At 38.4% G+C, this 26,140-nt stretch overlaps 1 protein-coding gene and 1 long non-coding RNA gene across 3 annotated transcripts in view; one reads left to right on the forward strand and one right to left on the reverse strand.

Moving 5' to 3' along the window:
- Positions 1-811: 811 nt before the first annotated feature.
- LOC148641081 (uncharacterized) lies at positions 812-3,179 on the reverse strand. The gene is made up of 2 exons (XR_015930056.1): positions 2,855-3,179; positions 812-1,443 (listed from the first exon to the last, which is right to left on the reverse strand). It is a non-coding gene; the product is annotated as an uncharacterized LOC148641081 (long non-coding RNA).
- Positions 3,180-10,545: 7,366 nt separating this feature from the next.
- snx19b (sorting nexin 19b) overlaps positions 10,546-26,140 on the forward strand; it is a 46,121-nt gene continuing 30,526 nt past the window's right edge. Inside the window, exons 1-10 of one of the 2 annotated variants that reach the window (XM_088619122.1) lie at positions 10,546-10,617; positions 10,748-10,845; positions 11,997-13,732; positions 14,662-14,800; positions 15,480-15,580; positions 15,768-15,887; positions 16,038-16,165; positions 16,734-16,827; positions 17,927-18,101; positions 22,350-22,479. In XM_088619122.1, the coding sequence (XP_088475248.1) occupies positions 12,005-13,732; positions 14,662-14,800; positions 15,480-15,580; positions 15,768-15,887; positions 16,038-16,165; positions 16,734-16,827; positions 17,927-18,101; positions 22,350-22,479 (2,615 nt within the window). In that variant the 5' untranslated portion in view covers positions 10,546-10,617; positions 10,748-10,845; positions 11,997-12,004. Of the gene's footprint in view, positions 10,846-11,996; positions 13,733-14,661; positions 14,801-15,479; positions 15,581-15,767; positions 15,888-16,037; positions 16,166-16,733; positions 16,828-17,926; positions 18,102-22,349; positions 22,480-25,435; positions 25,492-26,140 lie in introns of both variants that reach the window. The other variant, XM_088619123.1, reaches the window with a different exon arrangement.

Here is a 26,140-nt window from a genome sequence, read left to right on the forward strand (position 1 = left end):
TTGCTTAAGTAATTAACCATCTCTATAATGTACTGTGATTCAGTGAATACATTTTACTCAAGTTATTTTACTGCTAGATAAAAGCCCTAAATGGTATCAGATTTCATCATTTAAATCCAAAACCTTGATTCTACATTGGAAAGCAAGTTTTGACTTGATAAAACCATGATGAAAGTGGATAGAACTTATAAGGAGAGATTGTGCTTTTGTTACCCTTATTGAGCTTTTGTATTCAGAAATTTAAACAATAAATGGATTGTCATACAGTATATTGCTATCTCATCTTCTATTTTCTCATAGTGATGGGTTTTTCTTAACCTTCTGAATGTATACAATAGAGCACTGCTATTCTGACCCTGCAGAAAAAATTAAGCATATCTGGTGTAATTGTCACAGGGATTTTTCTCCAGCTCTATCACTTCTAGAAAGACTCCTAACGTTTCCGTTAGGCTGGGGTCAAGTGAAAACATCTTGATTTCCCGTAAACTTAACTTTCGTTATAACGCATCAGGATATCTGTCTTGCCAGACTTGCCGTTAGCTGTTTTAAAGTTTGCTTTTTGCATTTTTGTCTATCCTTTTAAAATTATTTCTACACATGCCAAAATGATGCCTTATCTTGGTACTACGCCAGCTACAGGCCGAGACGCTTAATCCTTGTTGAAAGTTTTGCAATTAATCTGGATCGATCTGGATTTCCCAGCTTTCTGCCATGATCTTTGATAGCTGCCTCCTTCTGGTCTGTGCTCTTAGTTCCTCTTGTAATTTTGATCTTGTCAAGTTTTTTTAATCATTTTAAACCATCAATAGGCTATAATTTAATTTCTTTAATGCATTTATATATTAAACTTGGTTGCAACAGGGTTTTATAAAGCCTTGAAATGGTTCTACAGCCTAAAAATCTAAAAAAAAAAGTGAAGTAGCAATCTACTGTCTAACTTTCAGAATTTGACTGAAAGTGTTAAAATTGTTTAATTTTAATGTCCTGGTCTATCTCTTAAGCAGGTACAATGCAGTGTAATGAACAAAGGCACCCAAATAAATGTTACATATCTTTTTCTCTATGGTTTGTACCAATTGCTTACTTTTTCATGTATTAAGTTCCCACCAGTATACTGTAGTTCCTAATACATTCTATGAAACAAATCTACAGTGGCTTAGACTATGGAAGCATTGTAGTCTGTAAGCATGTGTCTTAAGCATGGAAGATAAAATAAGGAAGAAAAGCATAAAAAATAGGAACCTTGTTTTTTTGTTACTGAAAGGTAAGACATTGCGCGGTGTTTAGTCTGTTTTAGTAAGCTGAAAAAATGACCACGTAGAAAGCAATAATGGCGATGAGTAAAATGGCTCCCATGATAATCCCAGTGATGTTCAAGATCTTGGCATGGCGAGAAGCCACTCTTGCACGCGTAGTATCTCCAACCGCGATGGCATTCTCAACCTAGAGTAAACCACACGGGTTATTAAACCAAGAGCAGGTTCATTTCTCAAAGAATTCAAGCTAAAGTATATTTACAAAAGATGGGTTATTCAAGGGTTTGTGCATGAATGCTAGAGTGAAAATAAACTCAACCATTTCAGACCTTTTTGTCCTGTTAGTGACTAAGTTATATGCTGAGATTGCTCTACACCCTTATTTTTGATTCATTAGCTGTTGAGTTAGCACATTGCACAGTTGTATAAAACCAAGTTTGATTTCTATAAAAACAATTGAACACAAAATTAGAATGACAAATTTTAATCTCTAAGTGGGACAAAAGGCAGTCAATTCTGGTAAGGTGCAAAATGCCTTTGACCGACCTCATGAGTGACTAACTTCATTTAGTGCATTCAATGTATCCATCCTGTCTATCACTCAATTTCCTCAGGAATATAATTCCTGAAACTAATCGATATACTTTTCTTTCAACACCCGGAAAAGCAATCCGTGTGAGGTGCTTAGTCTACTCTAGCAGAAGCTGTCCTGTGGCATTGGGTAACCTACTGTATGTCCCTCAGGACTATTTGTACTTGTTCTGCTACGATATGCTGGCAAGAAAGCAGCTGTGAATTAGCTGCCTCTAACTTCCATTGTCCAGCTTCTGTCTGGTATTTGAAAGGCATCACAAATGAGCTACAAATCATGCTACAATCACTGTTGTGAGGAGGCTCCAGATGAGCCACTGGGACAAACATTCTGGCAGCCAGAAATTTTCGGAATACTCTTCACTCCCAAATGTTTGAAATCTGCCTGGGTGGGGCCATGTGATTTCTTTTATATTCAAAATCTAACATGCAGTGACTTTACATTTTTAATGCCAACCCTGTGTACTGTACATTAATGTACTATATTACTTCATCTATCAGTTCTTAATATTTCATCTGTTAAGACTAGACCCCAGAGTACAAGTTTGAATACAATACTGTATTTAATTTCACAGCATTCCTATCAAACCAATAAATAAAAACGTCTACACGTGAATGAATTTGCAAGGGGGTTTTCTCACTGAAAACCAAAATCTCCCAAAATGATGTTTTTTGAAGAAAACAAAACATTTAAAAGGATTGAGATGAAAGCTGTTTTCAATTAAGACTAAAATGATCAGGTTTGACGCTATATGGTATAAGTTTTTGGAAAAGAGTGGTTACGGTTTTGGGCTCTAAACTATGAGTTGATGGGTTCAAACCCCAGCTATGCTACTGCCCTTGAGCATGGTACTTGATCCAAATTGCTCCAGTAAAATACTATGCTATACAAGTCCAAAACAACAAATTTGTGCTACAAGTATCAGGCAGATAACTACATTCACTGTTTCCTCATTTAAGTGTGTGTAGTAGAATAGCGCAGATGCTTCCCAATAGGAAACACTTACCCGCAGGGAACAGATTACAGCAATAAATCCAAGTGGGAAACAGCAGCACAGGGTGTTGAATATTGACCAGGCCAGGTAGGTTTTAGAAACTTCGGTGGTTTTTTCTTCACCCATGATGAATGAATGCCGTGTTGCTACAGAACACCGGTGCGTTGTGGGGGTGATGCCGTTTGAGTCTGTCGGTCGCTTTGCTTCTACAGTGGGTGCAGAGAAAAAAGTCGCCACTGAAACAGGAAAGTCATTTTAATTGGCACGCTCTGCATTTGGACAGCCCATCTCGGCCCAGCCAGCAAAACGTTTTAAAAAAACTGACTAGCTTTTGAGATATATGGCAACTGGGGTGAGATGAAGCAGAAGGCGAAAGGGTTTGGGTTCTAACATTTAGAATAACCTTCTAGATATTAGGGAATGATAGAATTGGCCTGAGTAGAACATACTTTTCTCTTTTGTTCCCTAGATGTGTGCATATACAGTATGTATATACAGTCATAGTGTAAAGTATTCTCTAGTAAAGAATTATAGAATAAAAAAGGCCTTGAAACTCTAAATTGGATATCAAAAGTTGGAAATGGAATAAAACTAGATTACATTTCACTTTTCATTCTGAAGAACAGCATTAGAAATGTTTTAGCTGTGATTCATCATATACTATAAATTTTTGTGCTGAGGGGGGAGATGTGTGCATTTTTTGACAGATGTTTTCACATTTGCGGGTAGAAGCTTTGGGTTTATGGTGAGTTTTACATTTTAGGGTGTTACAGTATATGTGGGGATTATACACCTTTTAAGTATCCACTCGATATAACCAGACACAATGTTTTCTTTTTTGAAGGATGCATTTCCAAACACTCTTTACACAAGTAACACCAGGTCTGTTTTTACTTAGGTTTGTAAAGCCTGGATTTACTGCATCAATCGGGAGTGATCAGCTTGTTGAACTGTTTGAAATATTGGCGTGCAATTCAGATGCAAATATTTAAGTTTTTAAACAAAGACGTTTTGAAGAGACGTGGGAACAAGGGAATGCTGTCCTGGCCATCGGGATTAGTGTAAACTTTTTTTTTTAGTTTTAATCACTTAAATCCTCATCAAGTGCAGCTAAAGTTTTTTTTACTTTTCAAACGGCCTTGAGGTCTTTAATAAGAGCCAGACTAAAAATCTCGCCTGAAACCTGAGTACTTCGTACACCCTCAAGTTCCCTAGTTCCACACTCCACAGTGCCCCTTTGCTATGATCTCGCATCTCGTCAAAGATGTCAGAGCCGTTTAACGGGAATTCTCATTTACAGTATGATGACTACATTTATCATCTCCTGAACATAATAAGCAAAGCGTTCAATGCCCATTCAATAACAGCACTAGCGTTAGGTTTGTGAGAATCCGCGAAACTGTTCTTTTGTTCGAGTACGCGGGTTTAGGTATTCAAGTGACAAGCGCTCCTACGCTTCTTCAGAAGATCAGGAACACTTCCAAAACGCAACAGATGTTTTCACCCCTCCCAGAAAAAAAAACCAAAAGAGAGGCTTGTCTCCTCCTCTGCGGGCACCACTTGAAGCGCCACATTTTATAACCAATGAATTTGACATCAGTTTAGACTTTCGCTCCGAACGGCAGGAAGCATTGGACTGGAAGCAGTGTAGATCACGCACCAAAAATGCAGAGATCCCAGGGTCATTCCACCGTCCCTTCCCACTTGGTGTGGTCCATTTTCAACCTGATATGTTGTTGCTTGCCCCTTGGAATCGCTGCTGTTATCTGTTCTTGGAAGGTAAGTTACTGCTTAAACTAAATACTTCAGTCTTAGCCTAGAAAGAGTTTCTCGGTGAGAAGAAATTCACCTTTCTAAGAAGCATATGCTTTAAGTTTTTTTTTTTTAGAACGCGGATAAAATAAAATGGTAAACTGTTCCCCTTAAAATTCCAATCCATTAGATTTTGCTTGAAATTTAGTCTAAAGCTGTTTTCCTACAGAATTCCTCGAGGGGTGGGTGAACATTGAGTTACAACATCCTTCTTCAAATCTTCAAGCAAAATCAAAGTTCTTGTTGCATTTCTAGTTCTGTTCGATGTACAGTATATCGCCATTCGTTTTTATCAATTGGGTGTTGCGGAATCTACTTTTTACAAAATGAATACGGAATTTTGAAGAAACTCATGTTGATGCGAAAATGATACTGAGACGCAAAAGACAAGCAAACTCTGTAGTGAAGAAATTGTTTCGTGAAAAACAGATCACACGAACTCCTGCATATTGACCCCCCCCACGCCCCCTACCCCTTCCCAAAAAAGCAATCGCTTTCATTTATGTAGGTTTAACTCGTTAAAATGGTATGCTTTATTACAGGTGGAAAATGCCAATGCATCTGGAGACACCGCAAGAGCTCAGGAGGCGTCGCGGACGGCAAAGATTCTCAACATAATTGGATTTGTGTGCGGAATTATTTTAATAATTATTGTTGTGGCTCTGTCTTTTGTCGCTTATAAGCATGTTCAGTGAAAAGGTCGACGACCACATTGTCCAGCGCCTTCGAATACTTGTGACTTTGGACTTTCTTACTAAATTTCATTTGTATTGCCTCTGGAACGTAAATGCTACCGTGATGTTGAAAACGTTTAACAGCTAAATGTCTGCTTACAATTCTCCACCTACTGTACGTGGATATCGGTTGCTTCTAGGTGGGGTTAGGCTGTATGTACTGGGGGGGTTAGGATAGGGGATGTTATGGTGTCGGAAGGCGTCTTGCTTCTCTGTGTTGCTGTCAATTTCTGTTAATCTTTGCAGAAACTTTTTTAAAGATAAATATAAATCGTGTTTTCACACATTTTGTGTTCTGTTTGCATAATTTGGGTAACCGGAGTATATTTTCCCTCTTTCCATAATAAAACAACTTATTTAATTGTTAGCTTACCTTTTCAACAGTGTACGAAAGAGCTGTGAAATATAAATAACAGTAATACAGAACGGCAAAGCAGTCATCTATACATAAAAAAAAATATACAACACTCATTTGACACGCTTTCCTGCAACGATAACAGCTGTAGCTAATCTGTAGCAACACGGGCAAATTACGTAAAAAAATCCGGTCCATACAATTAAAAGAACAGGAGTTTTTAATTTTCTTTTTTTTAAAGAAAGGTATCGTAACAATGTGAATGGACAGAATTTCTCCCACCCACTACCCTCCCCCTCAACCCGCACACACGCACATCTCTGCAGGGCACCTCCGAGAAGGGAAAAGATCCGACTCATTTGTCTAAATTGGACCGTTTTTGCACGCTCTGCCGCACTTCCGTTCTTTAATAATACCATGCTTGGCGCCACGAATTGTGGATACACAAACTTTAAAATGAAACTCAAGTTGAAAGTAAATACAATCAATATAGCTCGTATAACGTACAGTAAATAGCACTATATAAATGACTGGCGCTTTGGCCGGGAGGACAAGCTGGTACCTTCCGTTTGTGCCGAACGGAGGGGAATGGGTCCCGTCTGGCTTTGCTGGGAGGTGCCGTGTTGAATAGGTTAATTGTAGTTCCCAGGTGATGTGAGTACTGCTGCGTAATGATATAAACCAGTACAGACCGGCGCCTGTGTGGCAGTCACATACTGTAGTTTAACTGTCTAAAGTATGAAGTATTTTCGTGGTTATTACAAAATAAGTTGTTTTAGTTCATGGGCGAAAAAATAGAGGTGATATGGTTGTTTGATGCACATCTGCAAACAGAAAAAAAAAGGGTAGAAGAGTATAAAATTAGCATTTTTGTATCCATTGTGTTGTCTTGGTAATTTTGCATGTTCTTTTAAAAAGACTGTCTAAATGACTTTTGAAACATGACTATTCTAAAACGATCGATAGGTAACAGTTCATATGAAGAAATGTATGATATAATAAAAGACAGAACTTCAGCTAGATGTCCAGAAATAAGTCAAGATATCCCCCACAATATCCGGACCACCCTCAGCCCAAGAAACTAGACGCTCCCCCCCACTTATAAAAAATAAGGCTCCATGCCATCGCCATATGTTACCCGACCCCTGTCTGCTTACATGTTAAGCAATCTCTACACTAAACCGAGCTAAGAGCCTTAAATTAGAGGCAAATCTTTCTTCAAGAGTCAGACTGGTTGAATTCAGCTAAGAAATTGAATGAAACAGACTAACGGCTGAATAGCAGCCATCTAACACTAGTGTCACTGAACTAACTGGAAGGTGAGTTCATTCACGCTGTGTGTGGGGAATACTTTGTCAGAACTTTTAAGGAGCTGCATTTGTGTGTTGCCAGAACCTCATACTGAATTAGAATTTCATTTTAGTACCTTTTTTCTTTTTTTTATGTAAAAAATCTTTGCAATTTGAGTTATTTTTGCCCCAGACGATGACAATAATTCCTTACACTAAATATATTATATTTATATAAGTATATTATACTTATATATAATATATATATATTTCTGGACACTTCACTCAAAGCGCTTTACAGGTAATGGGGACTCCCCATTGATGATGTGCCGGCAGCCATAGTGCACCAGTACGCTCCCCATACACCAGCTTTCAGTGGGGAGGAGAATAGAGTGATGAAGCCAGCTCATAGATGGGGATTATTAGGAGGTCATGATTGGTAAAGGCCAGGGGAAAATTTGGCCAGGACACTGGGCTAACTCCCCAGTGGTTTTTCAAGAAATGCCCTGGGATTTTTAATGACCACAGAGAGTCAGGACCTCGGTTTTACATCTCATCCGAAGGAAGAATTTGACAACATCATCGTGCTTTCCCTTTGTAAGGTACTGCCTCCATAAAAACAATCCTGTTCTATTAAGTGATGAACCTTTTTTAAGTATTCCTTACAATTTTGCTTTAATGCAAAATTGATTTTCCTTTCTTTTTGCACAAAAAAACCCCAACGATGTACAATGTTGTGAGGACCAGGAGAAAAAGAAGAATTACAAGGCCACAATAATGCCAGCAGATACATTTGTCCACACATCCAGTGTGTTCTAACAGGTAGAGCTGGTTCAACAAGAATTTATTAGTGGAACTTCTGTTAAATGTACCAATGTACAGTATGTTTTCTTACACATAAAATTCCTAAATATTGGTGTGTACTGGGCATTGAAGCAAAACTTTTTTTTTTATTGCAAAACATCTGCAATATATAGATTTAAAACAAATACCCAGCCTTTGTTGTAATGGAAAGATTCCAGGGTTTGCACAGTGTAATCTCTCTTTATTTAAACCAGATGGGTCTGCAAGGTCATTAAACAGGGGTGCAGTATCATGATTGGTCTTTGAGGGACTTTCTGGTCTTTAGAGAGATCAGCAGGCACGCAATCTTAAACGTCAGAAAGCCGAAAGGTATACAACGCCTGGTTTTTTAATAAAAAAAACGATACATGCCATTGTCCTGTCGTTTCCGAGCCGTGGGAAAATATTAAGAACAGCATTGAGGCAGACATTTCCAAGTGATTGCAAATGTTGGGCCTCATTTTTGTTTTCAAGCGAGCAATCCTGATTACTAACCCGTTCAGGTTCCATGTGTTTTCCTTCCACATCCCGGGGTATCAAGTATCAAGTCCTGTGAGAAACACAGGAAACGAGCAGATCCAGAATGTTTAGGGTCCCATTTGAGGTTAAAAAAAAACAAACCACTCGGTGTTAGCACAACTAACTGGAGGCATTAGAGGAAAGCAGGCTAGAGAGCAAGATAAAATATAAAATTTAAGGTTCCGGCAAACTGGCCAATTGTCTCTTTCAACATCTCGCTAAAAGCTACAAGTTGCACTTTGTCTTTCAACATCTCTCTGTAAGTTAACAGTTGTTCTGTTCAGTTCAGTACCCGCGGAAGGCGCACTAAGGAAACTGTTGAGGGTGGTGCTGTAGATATTTATTTCATTTTAATACTCTACAGCAAGCCACTAATGACACCCCACGCAGAAAACAAGTCGTCAGTGTGCGCTATTACAGAATAAAATGAATAAATCCAGTGTAATCGATAACGTTGTACATGAAGCAATATACGCATTCCTTTTGGGCTCATATAGACTGTGTATACCCATGACATATCCTATACTGTACATATCAACTCCTTTATTTGACATGACTTAATCTGAAAACATGCTTCATAGTCTTAACCTCACTGACACCGTTAATTCTTTTACACGACCGTCTCATTAAAAGGCAGAAGGAGACCACAGAGAGATAACGACATTTAAAAGTCCGAGAAGAGAATTTGAAAATAAATCCATTCACGAAGGATTACACATGCTTGTGAAAGCAATTTTTTTTTAAATACAAGATTCATCGAACGACATTCCAATACTAATAGCAGATAATTAAGAGTTTTAGTGAAGCATAATAATTAAAACACTGTAATAATCTAAAAACGAAATGAAAGATGACGACACAAAACAAAACCTAAAACCAATTCCGTTAGCCAAAAATAAAACTTTAAATTTAAAATTGTCGTAATGTCTTCGGTAATTTAATACCTACACTCAGAAGTTACGTAAAATTGGTCTATAGGTGGATTTCTAACTTACACAATCAGACGTTTTTCAATGCGTACTGTACCCGGAGGGACCAGGGACAGACGATGCTATTAAAGTCCGAGAAGAGAATGAGGGGAATTGGGAGATTTTGACCACTGAGCTCCCAGTAGGGCGTGCAATCTCAACTGGGCACTATACAGCACTTCTTCTATCGGGATAACAGCGAATCCTCATCGTACTGACAACGAATTGACTGTGCAGGGTGTCACACTAGCTATTACATGAAGGTGGCACATTCATTTATACGTGAATTCCTGTCCTGAGAACAAGTACACGACCAAAGAAAGAAGAAAATGAGTATTAAACGCACTGCTGTAGTGTAGTGTGTTTGCAGGTTCTGTAGTTACCTCTTATGTTACCAGGACAATCGTGTTTTTATATTTATTTCAGAGTTAATTATGGTCTATTCTTTTTTTTTTTCCTCAATACGAAAAGGCCTTGCTTCATTTCCCCCTGGGCTCGGGCTTGGCTCATTAGGTTTTAGGAGTTGATAATGTTTTCTATAGTCAACTAACTGGAACTAAAGGCACCTGATTCTACACGTGTCCTCATTTTTGTGCTTCACTACTGTAGTTCTGAAGGAGAACATAGAGTTGGCTTTGTCAATGTCTTTTTTTTTACACGAATCTGGTCTCACCTGACAGTCGTTTCTATTTAAGACCAAAATAAGTCAGTTATTTTAGCCTGGGAGTCTATGAGTCGATAAACGTTGAGTTTTGGGACTGTATCTGGTCGCTCTTCTCCGGATGGATCCCAAAACAATAATATTTGATCTGTATTTCGGTGACCAAAATAGTACATTATATACTAAAACATGCCATAACGATGCATTTGCATAATTGTAACATAATTTTCCCTGATGTGACATTTAACTGCTTTTTTTCAAAAGTATGTGAAACGCGTGTAAATACCATACTTTTTAAAAACAGCGCATTGTACCCACGATGTAACGAAAAACTATGCCAACACGATAACCTGTAACTGCGCTGTTTAATTTGTCTTTTAGCGTCACCTGCCGGCTACGTAATAATATTACAAATATTCATTAATATGCTTTTGTTTCATATGCAGATCATCCGCGGTATTTCATATACCATATATATACTTATTGTAAAGCGGTCTTTTCTAATTTGTGAAAGTTCTTTTAAATCATCACTTTAATTGCACAAAACTTTCAAACATGAGAGCCCCAAACTTCCTTGCTATTGACAACGAGCTGGTAATTTTCTGAGCAAGCGCGTTTTAGAATTGCATGTGCAGCAGTACATCCCCACCAGCAGGGGGCATACTTAGAAATCGAGAGCCTTGATAACCCCTCTCTCCTCTTTGTGCGCATCACTCTCTTTCAGAGGAAGTAAACAAACAGGCGAGCAAGATGGCGTAGTCTGATCTGATTTATGTGGGTTTGACCTGTTTCATTTACTGTAACTGTTGTATGTATCTCCTGGTTTTGGTTTTGAAGCGAATTGTCTGGTGCATTTGAGCTAAACTGCATTGAAGATAAACTGCGTTGGAAGTTTCTGTTTTTTTGGTGATGATTTAATTTGCAGTTCTTTTATACCCGTGCATGCCTTTTACGCACATTAATGAAGATGCTCACCCACAATTGCCTTATACTGGGTTACTCAAGTCTCAAAGTCTGAAATGTAAAGTCTGCTCTAAGATTATTTTGCAAGTCCTGTAACATTATAACTGGGACCTTTTCATTTCAGTATTGCAATTGCTGTTATTCAAAAGGTGGAGTACGAATTTTATTAATTTTACTCATCGTTTGATTCTATGTCACTTAGATCGATGGTAAAATAAAATGTAAACAGTAAAATTGTTTTACGTTTAAGAATAACTGAACTGATGTAATTGTATTGTGGTAAATGGGCATGGCTGTTTTAAACATTCACTATCGAATCGTTGTCAGTCTGTCTAATGTTGTTAAGCTATAAATTATTTTTTTTTAAATAAAAAAATTAACTTAATAAATTAAGTATTTTCTAAATACCATTGAACAAGTGCTGCTTAGCCTGCGTTTTTTGGATTCCAAATGATCGTCTTTGAGAATATTTCTAGACCTTATGTAGTGTAAGACAAGACATAGCTGAAACACCCCAAATGTTTTCAGTTAATTCTTACTTATTTGCTTTTAAAACAAGCAGCACTGCAAATGAACTTTTTGAAATGTAAAATATTGTACACCACATATTGGTCAGCTACGGAATTTCATTATAAACAATAAATCTTCCCCATAGAACAAATGACGGTACATTTCCTCCTTTTGAAGGATTTGTGAAACTTGCAAAATGACACGTAATTAAAACCAGTAAATCTCGTATTTGATTCTAGCAAACGTATCATGTTTTTTTTTGCTGTTGTTTTAAATCTTGTTACAAAGTTGAATTGTTTTTTGTACTTTACCATTGTGTTTCAAACTTCCTTTAATCTTTGTTAATATTTTGTAAGACGATGTAATTGTGCACCTTATAAGTAAGCCGTTGTTTCAGTGTCAAGTGTATTAAAAATGGCTAGTACTGAAAATGAATGCACAGCTGTTAATTTATTGACCGATTCCCTGATTTGATTTTTTGCAGGTTCTAATCTTTCGAGAAAAAAACATGTCTCAGCCCGAGGTTCTTTGTCCCAGTTCCTGGATGCCCTCAGAGCTGACGGGGCAGAAGAAACTATTGGGCTTTGGTGTTCTACTGGCTTGGCTGCTGTTATTCCACCTGCTGGTGAATGTGTGGCTGCTGTGCATTTTTACCAGCCTTCTGGTTGTCCTGGGCGGTTGGCTGGGGTCTCGGGCTATCCTTCACATGAAAAGCGTCGTCCACTTGGAGCGGTTTGTCACGCTGGAGAAGATGCCACACTCCCCGGAGGCTGAGGCGCTGCTGGACAAAGAAATTCACGACACAGTCAGGAAGATCATCCGGGACTTTGTGTCGTCCTGGTACAGGACTGTGTCCAGGGAGCCGGAGTTTGAGATAGAAGTGCAGAATGCTATGCTGTCCATGGCCATGGAGCTGAAGAAGAGAGCCAGGAGGGTGGACAGAAAAGCTCTTGCACAAAGAGCCTTGCAGCTTTGTGACTCCCACTTGCAAAGTTACATGAGAGCAAAAGAGATCATTGGAGAGCCGGAGAAGCAGCCGGAGGGTGATAACCGGTATCCGGAGGGGAGCCTCTGGAAGCTGTATTGTAAAGGTAGCGATCCCCACCCTGCTCTCAGAAGCTCTGCTGTGGAGGTAAACTACGCAAGGGCTATGGTGGACCTGCTCCTACATGTGTTAGTGCCACCTCCCCATTTGGAAACCAGAACAGGAAGATACGTGGTCGGGGAGCTAATAACCTGTAACGTTCTTCTCCCTCTCATCACAAAGATGTCGGATCCCGACTGGCTGAATGTCATGATCGTGAACATTTTCACAAAGGCCGGCACGCCAGCTCCGGAAGAGAGAGATCTGCTGGCGCCTTCGCCGACACTTCCTCCGGCTCCGCAGCAGCCGGATGAGCAACGAAGGGATCTGGAAATCCCAAGTTCTTTACCTCTGAAAGTCCAGCTGGAAACTCCCAGCATCAGCGAAGCTCCCACGCCGGAGATCAATGCATTTCATATAATTGAGGAATCTGAGCTTTCCAGCTTCCAGGACATTGAAGAAGAGGACTCCAAGCATGATGGGAGTGTTAACCCCTTCTCCACCATTAAGACTGGTGGATGTACTGAAATGGATTACCTGAGCCCGGAACCCTTCAACCCGTTCTATTGTGAGGACTCTGAACTTGAGTCTCCTCTGTCTGATTTCCGAAAAAGCTCAGTGGAGTCTTTAGATCTGATTGGAGCTGATGAAACAATGTCTGATAGACCCAGAGACTGCGTTACTCCCATAGAGACTAGCAGCATGTTGGACCCTGAAGAAGAGTTTCAAAGTGACAGGGGTTTAGGAGAGGCCACTTCCCAAAAAGTGCTTGCTCCAGATGGTCTGACCCTCAAAACAGTGATCGATCCCGTGGTCCCGATAGTGGAACCTAAAGAGGAAAGGCCAACCAGCTTTGTGGGTCTTGGCAGTGTCATTTTCCAAGAGCCAGGAAAGCACAGCTCTAGCCAGGAGAAAGAATCCTTGATCTCGGAGCTGGCAGGAGCCGCTAACCCTCATGAGCTCTCAGTGGCAGTACCTGTGCAGACCTCATCACCTGTGATAGGAGTGGTTTCCCTGGCTCCTTTCAGCTTTGAGCCGCTCAGCAGTCCAGATGGTCCCGTTATCATCCAGAACTTGAGAATCACAGGAACCATAACAGCCAAAGAGCACAGAGGCACAGGGTCCCACCCCTACACTCTGTACACTGTCAAGGTAATCAGCTGTCTTCTCTTTTGTTTTGTGACAGGTTTTGCTTCTTGTCGTGTTCTTTGAAAGTAAGATGAATACTATGCTTTACAACAGTGCCCTAATATTGGTAGAGAAAGAGTAGTAGATTAATTCAATTTTTCGTGTGAAAGATGGTACCCATATACCCATATTAAAATTGATTTAAAAACATTGTAAAAGATGGTGATATATAAAGATTTGACAGTACTTTAGGGATCACCAAATGGGTAAAAGGGGCTGAATAACCTGCTCTCGTTGGCAAACTATACTGCGTTCTTTTACACTTTCAAAGAGGGATTCTGGTGCAAAATTAAACGTTAACTGTGGCAACATTTTGTTCAGAAGCTATTACAACATTGAATGATAACTGTGTGCTCCAAAACTAATGGCACACTGCACATTCTAAAAATCACTAATCTGCGTGTAGCTTCCCGAGCCACAAAAGTCTTCCTTTAAAATATAAAAAAGCATTTCTTATACTGATTTGTTCTAAGATGCCTTCACACACTTTGTGGAGTTTTGGACATAATAAGGTTGTAGAAGCACAGAGACAACATAAGGCAAGACTCATTAATTAATAGACAGAATGACAATATTCCCTGTTCTAAAATAGATCTTCTGTCCTTGTTTAAATAATACCTTTGACTACGAGATAGGTATATAGAAATGTCTGTCAAAATGAGAGGACGCAGTAAATACACTATTGAACAATTTAGGCATCAGTTAAATAATTGATTATCTTTTTCTCAAGAAGTAAAAGAGACATCGTTTACATCTTTACTTGTCATAAATGCTCTTCAGAGAAGTACTCCAGACCTGCTATGACAGACATTCACTTCCATCTTTGGACTGTGTTGTAGCGGGCTGCTCCAGTGCGAGTGTTAAAACCTCTGCTGTTTGTGTATGTGCTGTAGTATGAGACTGCAGTTGACATGGAGAACCCAGGCTCTCTTCAGCCAGTGGCCTATCATATGGTGAACCGGCGCTACAGTGAGTTCCTTAACCTTCAGACCCGGCTGGAGGAGAAACCTGAGCTGCGAAAACTCATCAAAAGTAAGACCCAGCTTGTCCCCCTTGGGCGGACAGGCCTGAATTATATCGAATGTGTTGGGTTACTGCCAACAGTGCTGGGGCCTGCAGTGCTGTCTGTGTGGCGGTTGTGTGTTCTACCTATGTTCTCATGGGTTTCCTCCCACAATCCAAAGTGGACTTTTTTCCCCAGAGCCAATTTTCCCCAAAGAGACACTGGTCGGTTAATTGGCTTCTGGGAAAATTGGCTCTGAGAAAAAAAACAACTGTGAGGTGTGTGCGTGGCTGTGTTTGGGTCTCAGTATTCCCTGCGATGGACTGGTGTCCTGCCCAGGGTGTATCCTGTCTTGCACCCATTGCTTACTGGGATAGGCTCTGGCTCGCCCGCACCCCTGAATTAGATGAACTGGTTAAAATGTTTGTATGTTGGCTTAATAAAGATGCCCTTTTAATAACTTTATTGGAAAATATTGCTTGGTGGTGGTTTTGATCTCAATTGCAAGGCATCACATTTGCAAAAAAAGATGATTTTTCACCTCACGTGATTCAGAAATATCCAAGAGAATACGTATTTTAATTTTTATCTCCTTTCTTTCTTGCCAATTCACAGAGAATACAAGTAATATTTTTTTTACCTTCTCAAAAGCTAAAACGTAAGAGAATTTCAGTTGGTCTTTCCCTTTTTTCTTACTTGAATGCTTAGATGTCAAAGGACCAAAGAAGCTTTTCCCAGACCTTCCTTTTGGAAACATGGACAGTGACAAAGTTGAAGCTAGAAAAAGCCTTCTGGAATCTTTCCTTAAGGTAGGAATTTGTATTTTTCTTGTATGAATGTTTTGAGCTTCATAAGGTGTAGTGAACCATTTGTTTGTATTTACTAAGCCATCTGCAAATGCTGTCTTGCACTCAATGCATAGCCCTTTCTTTATAGAAAGTCACAAAGTTGGAATGCAAAGGTGAAGTTGCCTAAAGTGAAAATGTTGTTTTCCAGCAACTTTGTGCAATTCCTGAAGCAGCTAACAGTGAGGAGATGCAGGAGTTTCTCGCCCTAAATACAGATGCAAGAATAGCATTTGTGAAAAAGCCTTTCATCGTATCGAGGATAGACAAGGTAATACTGAAAATTTAAAGCATATTAAAAAATCTAAACAGTTGCACATAATTCCAGATCCAGGAATGTCTCAGTAGTTATTAATATGCCACTGAGCATCCCGTTATCAGTTCATAGCGCTGATTTCAAGGCATTTACCTTTTTCTGCAGATTGTGGTGAATGCAATTGTGGACACTCTAAAAACTGCCTTTCCACGCTCAGAGCCGCAGAGCCCAACAGAGGACATGGGCGAGAGTGAGCCCGATGGGAAGGCCCAAAGTGACAGTAAGAAAACCAAGTACGTCAGACTGCAGGTTGGATGGTCATATCCATCGCTTACTACACAGAGATCACAAATCGGCATAATATTTGACTACTTGCTATCAGTGGGACATAGAAATCTTTAACTGTGCACTATATCATGCATAGAAGAAATGTAATGGCAAGGAGGGTCTTTGTAGAGCCAGAATGCAGACTTTCACTTGTTCCAGTGTGTACTCTGTTTGGAGTGTAGGTTGAGCTGTATGAGGTCTAATATCACTAGTTATATCACTACATTCAGTTGTAGATTCTAAATTACTTGTCGATATAATATATCTTTTTAATTAAAAAAAGAGATATTTTAAAAATATTTTTGTTGGCTCCCTTGCAGCCCTGAATTGGATGAAGCAGTTAGAAAATGGTTGGCCGTAACTAATAGAAAAGTCGGCTAAGTCATCATTGCATTTGTTTAAAGCCTAGTAGTGTCTTTTGGCTTTTTCGATACCGACTTTGTGTTGAATTCTATTTTCTTTCCCCCCAGATCTTATTTTTTCTTAATATTTGCAGGAAAGGTATAGTGTTTATGTCAATGTTTCTCATGCTAGGTCTCGACTGAGGTTCTCCAGTAAAATCGCCCCTGTTCTCAGTGTGTCTGATATGCAGCCTAAAGTGCTGTATTCCTTTGATGATAGGAGCACAGTAAGTAAATCACAATTTCATACATCTTCTCACAGGAACTTAAGTCTCAATTATTTTTCAGCTCAGTTTGTTGGCTAGCAGCTAATTGATTCCAAGGGGCCATTTAGCCATTCCTTGAAAGAAACCTGTGTATCAATTTCAATATGGCTGGGTACTGTTTTCCATAGTCCAACAACTCTTTGACTAGCATCTGTAGTTTGGTGACATAGGGACTGTAGAAGCTTTTTACATTTTATAATAGCAAAATACACTTAGCTAATGCAGTCTTTGTAAAATTGACTCCATTTTTATTTCTTAAACATAAATTTGGTCATTTGTTAGAAGAATCTAACTCAACATTGCTGTATATCCATAATTATTGCTCTTAGTATAGGATCATGTAATAAATCAGAAATCTGTGTAGAAATCAAGGAATATATCCCAGCTGTAACACTTGCCATTACCGATTTCAGTTTTCCTTTAACATAATAATTAATCTGCTCAGAAATCTCAGCCCTTGCTGTTTACAGGATTGGTTTAAAGATTTGTTTCACTCAGAGAAGTGTCTTCTCCTTTTTTTTGTAGAAAGTAACTATAATGCCAGCTGTGTTATCAATAACATAGGTCTGAGAAGTGTGAAAATACGTTCACTTCAGCATGTTTTGAGGATTTGAATGGGGATCTATTTGGAGATAGAAAAGACAGAGAAAATTCTACACTAGGGCAAAACTATTAAGGGACAGTGGGGGCAGGTTAATGTAGTGGGTAAGTCTGGAATCATAACAGGTGGTTTGTGAGCTCAAGTCCCCTGTGCAGAAACTGCAGTTGTGACGTGAGTGAGGTACTGTAGTTTCACCAGTCCACCCAGCTGTATAAATGGGAACCAGCTTTGCTGGGGGGAGAATCCCTGCAGCGGACTAGCATTTTAACCAGCGTGGGGAGGGGGATCACATGCTCTCTTCTCTACTGAATGTCAAGGAAAACTTAACTCTGGCCCGTTGAGCCGACATGGCTCAGACATGGAAATCGGCTGCATAACAAAGGGACGTGACCTGTCATGATGAGCACCCGCATTTCATTAGGTTGGAACTCATGTTAGCTGGTGTCTTGTACTGTCCAGGTGTTCAATGGCTTCTCCTTGACTGACCTTGAAGACTTCATTCAGGAGCAGGAGAGGGGCCTGAGCCAACCGTCAGAACAAGAAGATGATGTGAAGGAAGAGAGAGATAAGGAGGAAGACAGCAGCACTGAAGCTTGGGAGGAGGATCTGCACAACGCAGTCAAGCCGAGCTCTGGTAAGACTCAAGTTCTCTTCCAGTGAACCTGGTAAAATCCTTGTTCGGTTCATGTTTGCTGCAGTAACAGAGCACTTCAGTAGATAACATAAGATAAGACCACTTTATTTGCCATATACAATTTCTTGTATTAGGAATTTGTCTTTTCACATATCCCAACTTGCTCTCCATAAGACACACAGACAGGGAAAGAAGCTTGGTGTCAGAGCGCAGGGTCAGCCATTTATACGGCACCCCTGGAGCAGTTGGGGTTAAGGGCCTTGCTCAGGGGCCCAACGGAGTAGGATTCCTCTGACGGTCGCTGGATACAAACGGCAACCTTCCAGCCACAGGCGCAGATCCTTAGCCACAGAGCCACCGCACTGCCCAGTATAGCTTTTAGGGGATGAACCTAGTATTTGTATAGGAGGTGAACTAATATGTACTGGAACTACTGAATGCAACGTGTTGACGACCCACAATATAAAATAACATTTTTCATTTTTTCCATAAATTATTTACAATTATTATTCATTTATTCATTTTTTTATGCCTGGATACCATACTCCCAGCAAGTACAATTTTTGGAATACTTGTTTTGCCTGTAAATGTAGAACTGTTGTAAACCAGACATTGGGTGTTGAACTTTCTCAACACTAATTCTCAGTAGTCAGTACACAGCTGTGATATCCCCTTACATTTTCGGTCAGTATATGTATAGGATATTCAGTCTACAAATTACAGTTTATTTTATACCAGTTTATACTCTTTTTAAAATATTATTTCTGTCATTATTGCCATTTTAATTTTTTTTTTGAACTGCATCATAAAAGATTATTGTTTTATTTTGTAGACTTGCCCTTTGGTTATCCATGACATTTTCACTCCATGGCTGTTTTTTTTAGCATACAGTTGTGTTTTTTAACTCAATTTGAATAAAGTCAAGTTTATGGAACATTTGCTGATCATGATGCAAACTTGCATGAACCTGTCTCAAAGCGCATCAGACCAAATTAACGAAAACCACATTCCATTTTACAGTTTTGCAGATTTGTCAAATTAATTGCTTTTCCCCTCTATAAAACACATCTGAAGTAAAAGATAATATAATAGAAGCATGTGACTTACGATATGAAAAGTACTGCTTTAGATCAGGACAGGCATTGCTGGCATTCAACTCTGAAATAGTTGTCATCAGGACAAAAAGAATGATTCGGTGTAACAGTTTTTCGAAAATGCAGTTAATTGCTTAGGAGAAGATAAATGCCATTGGCATTAGTTTTAGCCTTACAGAAAAAAAACCCCACAGCGAAGGCCAGGAGAATCGCTTAACTGAACTCTTGGAATTTCTGACGTAAGGCTTGGCAGCAATGCTCTGGATTTTTACTCCCAAGAAAAAGCCAGGGCTTTCCTCCCAGTGTAAAAATGAGTGCCTCTTTCTCAGGAATCACACAAGGGAATATTTGATCTAAACCAGTCGATTCCTCCTACGTTGCGCTCTGACATGAAACTCCTACTCCTGAATCATCGCTTGAAGTTAATTAGTTTCCTCACTTGCATTCCCTTCATTTTTAAGTTGTGAAAAACTGCATTTCAAAGGCAATTAGAGGGCCATTTTTTTCAAGGCCTTTGGTGAAGCCAAAACATTCTTCAGTATTCAGGATTGTGCTTTAAAGCTTTGAAATGCGGTTTGTGCCATTTCCATGGTTTCAGACTTAAAATGGGGTAATGTGTATTTACATGTTTTCTTTTTTATTTGAGTCGATGATGCACCTAATCTAAAGTGTTTATGCACATTATTATGTTATTGTCACTAGAATTATTCTAGGCAACTTACAAGGGCTGTAATAAAATGCAGTATTATATGTTTTTGTGAAGATATAATGCTATTAGAATCTACATAATACAGATGCTTTTTGAAGTCTCCCTTTTATTTATTGGTTGCAGTAGTGTATTTGAACAACCCCTGACTTAAGAGAAAAGATACTGATCCATAAGCTTGTACGTTTATGGAAGATAAAGTTAGAGACTTCAATACTGCGAAATCTTGTTGGGAGCGACCTCAGGCTTTGTCATACCTCCCTGTCATTTTCTTTGCCAGGGTTAGTACAACGTTTATCAAGCATGGAGTAATACCACTCTGGCACTTCAAGTGCAGTACAGTTTTTATAAACCAACATCATGGCTGAATTGTAACTACAAAGGCTGCGTTTTAGATCAGGGGTTTGGCTTGGTGTTACTGATATGGGCTAATTAACCACCCAATTCAGTTATTAATTTATTGGAATGATCAAAGCCCTGTAGTGGCATGTAATGAAAGAGCCAGTGGTCACTATACCTGTTCCAGACTAACAGTGCCACTGGAACACAGTTACAGAAGAGAATATTACACAAGCAGATATGAAGGGCCATTTTCTATATATTATTCTTAAGGTGTGAGAAGTGGCTTGCCATGGAATGACCTTACCTTAAAGGAAACATTTTTTACACCGTTTTACACTTTATCAGTATCATGATTGCATAGCAAACTGTTTTATTATCTGTTGTTTTTTTGTTTAATTCTCCAATGAAAAGCAGCAAGGATTCAGGGGATGATCAATAGTGGGTCCTGTCTGTATTTTCTGTATGTACTGTACCCTTTAGGTTATATAAAAGATAGATGAGCTAGTTCAGCTTGTAAAATTCTGGACAGAATGTCCATCTTCCACATGAGAGAGCTGCATCATTATTCTTTTAACACAAGATGGCAGCATTAGATTACAAATTCAAAGAATAGTGGCTATTGGACACAGAGCTGTTTGTACGTGAGATCTCTTGTCATGGCCTGAGGTGCCCTCAATGTTCACTTAAAATTTTTATGTACAATTAGCTTTTAGAATATTCCTAACCCTTAATGTTGTTTTTTATTGGCCCAGATCCACTTGCGTTAGTCTGAACCGCAGTTCAACTGAATTATGACCATTTCATACAATGTGACACTTTATGAATTGAATAAGAGCTGATTTATCGTCTTCAGATTAAGAACTTTTTCATTGTTCATTTTCCACTGTCAGATATTTGTGCCGAGGAGCACAGTTGCCCTATTTCATTCCTACTCTACAGAAGCACTGGCTCATTTTCCATAGCTGTCTTGTCTGCGAAAATAAGCTTATTTTATTGATTTTTTTCCTCTGTTATGCTTGCAATGTGCTGGATTTTAAAAATACTTTCAGAATAATAAAATAAGCAATTGATGACCTGGTGCCCTTGCATCTTATCTTTGTGTTAAAATTAAAAAAAGTTTTTTTTTTTCTGTGAACAGAAGTCTTCATAGAAGTACCTACGTAGATTCAAAATGTATTTTAGTTATTTTGAAAGCTAAGCATCACAAGAAGAAATTTACCAGATGCTTATAGAATACCAGAATTTGAATAGTTTCGACAGCTGGATAAGTCATAGGAACACATCTGCAATACAGAAATTGTAGTCATAGATTATCATTATCATTATCATTATCATTATTATTATTATAAGCCAAGTAGGGAGATTCCTATTTAGATGGCTACATAATATAACAGGGCCCCCTTGAAAAGGTTGTAGTGATTATGGAGTCACCACTAGAGGCTGCTTGAGAGACGGCTTCAAAGACTTGTACGTAGTACACCTGTGTGAAGACATCACTAGTTGATTACCTGGAATGTGGGAGTCTCGTGCAGGTTTGAATTGTATACAGGGGTGTGACGTGACAAAGCCAGAGAGGTGGAGAGAAAAAGATGAGGGAGAAAAGGCACAGAGAGGTAAGTTTAGAGCCAAGTTAGGGGAATTCCAGGTTGAGTGCTGTTGTGTTCTTTTATTTGGAATAAAGCTGGGAGTGCTCCAGAATTTTGATTGTGTTTTTAAAGTGTTTCGTACAGTGGGTGAAGATCTCGTGGCCCGTTCTACCCCAGCCCTGGATCTTTCCCATTAATAAAAATTACTCCTACATGAAAAAACTGGTGGCACGTCATTGCAGTGTTTAACAGAGGGTTGTTCAAGCAAGTAGTTTTACAAAAAGCATTAACATTAAAATAATAAAACTGTTAACAAAAATTAATTTGTTGTTTTGGCCTTTACTAATTTTGATAAGGTAGGGTGCCTATGTGAAATATTATCCACTTTTGGTGGTGCCTGGAGGATCTACTATATTGAAGACAACAAAGAGCAGCTACTCTGTTAGGTAGGCAGTGAATTGGAGTTTTACCTTTTCTTGAACTCATCAGTAACTAGGACCTCCATGTGTCATTGTTTCAGCTGATGAAATGGCCTTAGCAGACGTAGCCCTCAATATCGTTTGCTTGCTTATGAAAGACGAGTGGAGCTGGCTTTGTTCTGAGAACATCCAGAAGACAATCAGGCAGTTTTTTGGGACGCTAATCGACAGGTAGGTGTCTCAACATTCATACCACTCTTAGCAGAGGACCTGTTTGAACGATAAGGAATTTCATGCTCAACCCTTAGATTGTTATAGAGCGTTCTGTACACAGTAATAAATATATTTTAACAGACAGAAAACAATATAAAGAAATCAAAAACACACATTGTTTTGTTTTGATTATGGGTAATTGAGTTACTTGAAAAAACATGTTAAGAAGTGATGATTCCTCCTTTATGTTCTTTACATGGGTCAAAGCTTCCGAGTTGTTGAAACAGTTTGCAGGTATGCAGATATTTGCGGTAAGTAACTGCAGTAAAAATAGTGTTTATCACGTGTTTTACAAAATCAAAATGACAGTTCCAATTCAGCAAAGAGAAGGTGGGCTGCATGAATATCATCGGGATGTTAAGAGCAGTATTTAAGGATTTAAATTCTCATCAAAGCGTAAAGAGCAATTGTTTAAACAAATTACGATTACATGGTTAATGTAACCTAATTGTAGTTGCTATAACTCAAATGAAATTTGCATCGTAACACAAATCAGAATGTCTTTGCTGGTAAAAAAAAAAACAAACCTTGTATTATGGCACAATTGTCTGGCTGTGTAACACTCCCATTGCAGCAGTGTGTGGGGTTTATTAGGTCTGTGATTAATTTCTTGACAAACGAGTCTCCAATGCACCTTGTTGTAAATATTGCTGAAAAATACACCACACTGTGTGTCTTTAAAGTGTTTAGAATTTAAAGGTGAGTGACAATGAAAAAGGAACATCAAAAACTGAGCTTTGAAAGGATCACAAAATAAATGTGTGCTTGCAAGGATAAGCAGGCACAGAATGTTCTGTGGTCCACTAATTTTACCAAGTAAGCTTAGACCAGTATTTGTTTGCATATTTAACTAACATGTAATTAGTACTGACTCTCATCGGTATTTAATGTATGTGCTTTGTTGTGTTACACAGGTAACGTGTAACAACCCTTCATCTAAATTAATCCATGAAGCATGGATTAATTCATAATTTCTTAGATCAAATAAATCAATTCTTACTTAAGTGAAGTCCTTCAGGAGAGGCTACATGGCAAATTCCTACTTAAGCATTCAGATTTGGACAAAGCATAATTAAAATTTGTATGCTGCCCAAAAAGCAATGAAAGGAAAACAAACTTTAAGGCCTTCCAAATGTTTACCTTCAGATAATAAATGTAACTGTTAGCCAAAATTAAATGCTTGACGTAAGATAGTTAAATGTAATAGGATTATAGTTAAAAATTGAACCAGTAATTATTGTGCTGTGTAATATTCTTTTTCACCTTTTACCTTTTTTGCATAAAGAAGTTTAGCTTGATTCACACTGCCTTGAGTGCTACTTGGCACAGATATTGACTCCTTACAGAAAGATTGGGATTGCTGAATGTATTGCAGATGATTAGAGGAAAGAGGTGCCTGGTTATTAAGCAAATGTAGGTTTTTTTGATTCAGAAGGGAAGGTCCGGTATCAGTGTTCTGCATATGTGCCATTAAATACCTTTCCATCATCCTTGCATCAAAATGCAAAAGCCCTGCCTTTTACCTGTTGGGCCATCTTTATTTCAGCAGCCTGGGTAAGCTGCAGAATCTGGTTTTCTCAGTGCCCTCATCTCAGTGGTATAACATGATCTGTTTATGGGGACTGAAACAGGCGGTCGGCATAGGTGTCATTTCCATTTTTGAGATTTTTTATGGCACCAGACTTTTTTTTTCCCTCAATGTGAAACAAATAAGAAAATTCCTCGCAAGCTTCATTTTCCAATTGGGAGTTGTAGAGTATTTTAGTCGAGAAACCCAACAGGATGCATAAAATATTTTCCCGATTATTGTCAACATTCTTCTGTTCCGATTGCTGCAATCTGTTCAGCCATGCTTGTGCTTTAAAAGCAATTGCAATAACAATTATATTCAGTCAATCATAGATGTGCATGTGGGTGAAGTATGTTTTGCACATCTGGTGATAATTGTACCTAGGTTGTACAGCTGGTCTGTTATTGTATTGTTTGTAAGACCGATATTGTAGTTTGAGTTGAGAGGAGTATTCCTTTCGAATCCCCCAGTTACTAATCTCATTACTCTTTGCATGTCTACACCGGAAAAAAAAGCGTCAGTCTCAGCTGAGAACAACTGTAAAAAAATGTAACTTTTGTGTTCCTTTAACAGTTTTACTAGTCTGTCAGGAGCTTCAGAAGGTGAAATGTGATTTTATTTTTTTGAGGCTCAAAGCCAGATGTGTTCACGATTTTGAGTTCCAATCTTTTATTTGGCAGCACAAGATTACAACTGTTTAGCAAAAATATTTTTTTAATCTCCTGCTTTATGTGCAGTTTTTGGAATGACTGAAGGCCTTTTTCCAAGCTTTTCTAAATTGCATTTGTTTTCCACCATTCCACAAACTTGTCTTTCATAATTGTTTTTTTTTTTTTCAGTGATTCATTTTAGGTTAGAATATGACCTGATACCGACTTAACTGTTGGCATTGCCAGTCATTTAATTTATAGCTGTCCTGTGGAAAAAGTTGTGCTTTATTTTTAACTGATGTATGTGTTTCATTAATTCTTTACAATACACATGTGAGCAAAACATTCAAATTTAAGGAAAAAAAAATATTTCCACAAACTTAATTTTTTAACTTTCAATGTAGTAATAATGGTGGTGTATGAAAAAAGAATTTTAGCTGTGAAATTACTGAATGTGATAATAAAAAAACATAAAATACATGTAAAAAACAAAGGACGTGAGTATAGCTCACTTTTTATATATCTTTATGACAAATTTTAGGGATGCTAAAATTGACTTTAGTAGTTTGAGTATTACAAATTTTTGTTTATGGTCATGTTTATTCATAATATGAGAAGCTTTTTGTATTAAATGAGTTGTATTTATATATATTATATTTGTATCTTAGTTGCATTTGTGTTCTTATTTCCATAGTCACGCAATGCCCTTGAGGCTTTTGCAAGAGTTTTGGCTCTATCACTTTGAAAAAGGTAGGCACATTGCAGTTGATTCTTTTATGGGTATAGTGTGGAAAGCAATAGTTGACCTACTTTTTTCAAATAAAATGTTTCTGATGCTGTAATAGCTTTAAATACAAAGTGTCATACATAATGAGCCTGCTGTGTTAATGAACACCAGCTGACAAATGATTTCTATTAAACCTATATACAATTGAATTAAAATGACAAAAAATACTGATTCAGTCAGTTCTATAATTGTTCTGCAACACGGAAGCTCACATCAGAAATCTAACTTCTTCAAGATGTGCTGTGTATTTATCAGTTTTTTATGGAAAAAAAACTATACCAGGAAAAAAATGGGACTACCTTTCATAGCATTTTTCCCCTTTCTAGATTACTGTTTTTTCCCCAGATTTGTAGACGTCCAAGGATGCTGTTGAAACATTTATTTACAAAATTTTCCCCAAAATAAAAAGGATAAGTATAAATGCAGCTGCAGTGTTCACTTGTCACTTTGGTGTTTTGCAACATTCTGTCGTCTTTATGCTTTTTGTGATGTACCTATAACTTTGTCTCAACATAACCAAACTGCATCCTTCTAGTAATATTTTAGAAGTAGTATCCAATTACTTAACCACAAACGTCTAGTAAAATTTGAGAATGTTACACTTCTTTGCTG

Source organism: Lepisosteus platostomus, chromosome 25 (genome assembly GCF_059453375.1).
Source record: "Lepisosteus platostomus isolate fLepPlt1 chromosome 25, fLepPlt1.hap1, whole genome shotgun sequence".
Taxonomy (NCBI): domain Eukaryota; kingdom Metazoa; phylum Chordata; class Actinopteri; order Semionotiformes; family Lepisosteidae; genus Lepisosteus; species Lepisosteus platostomus.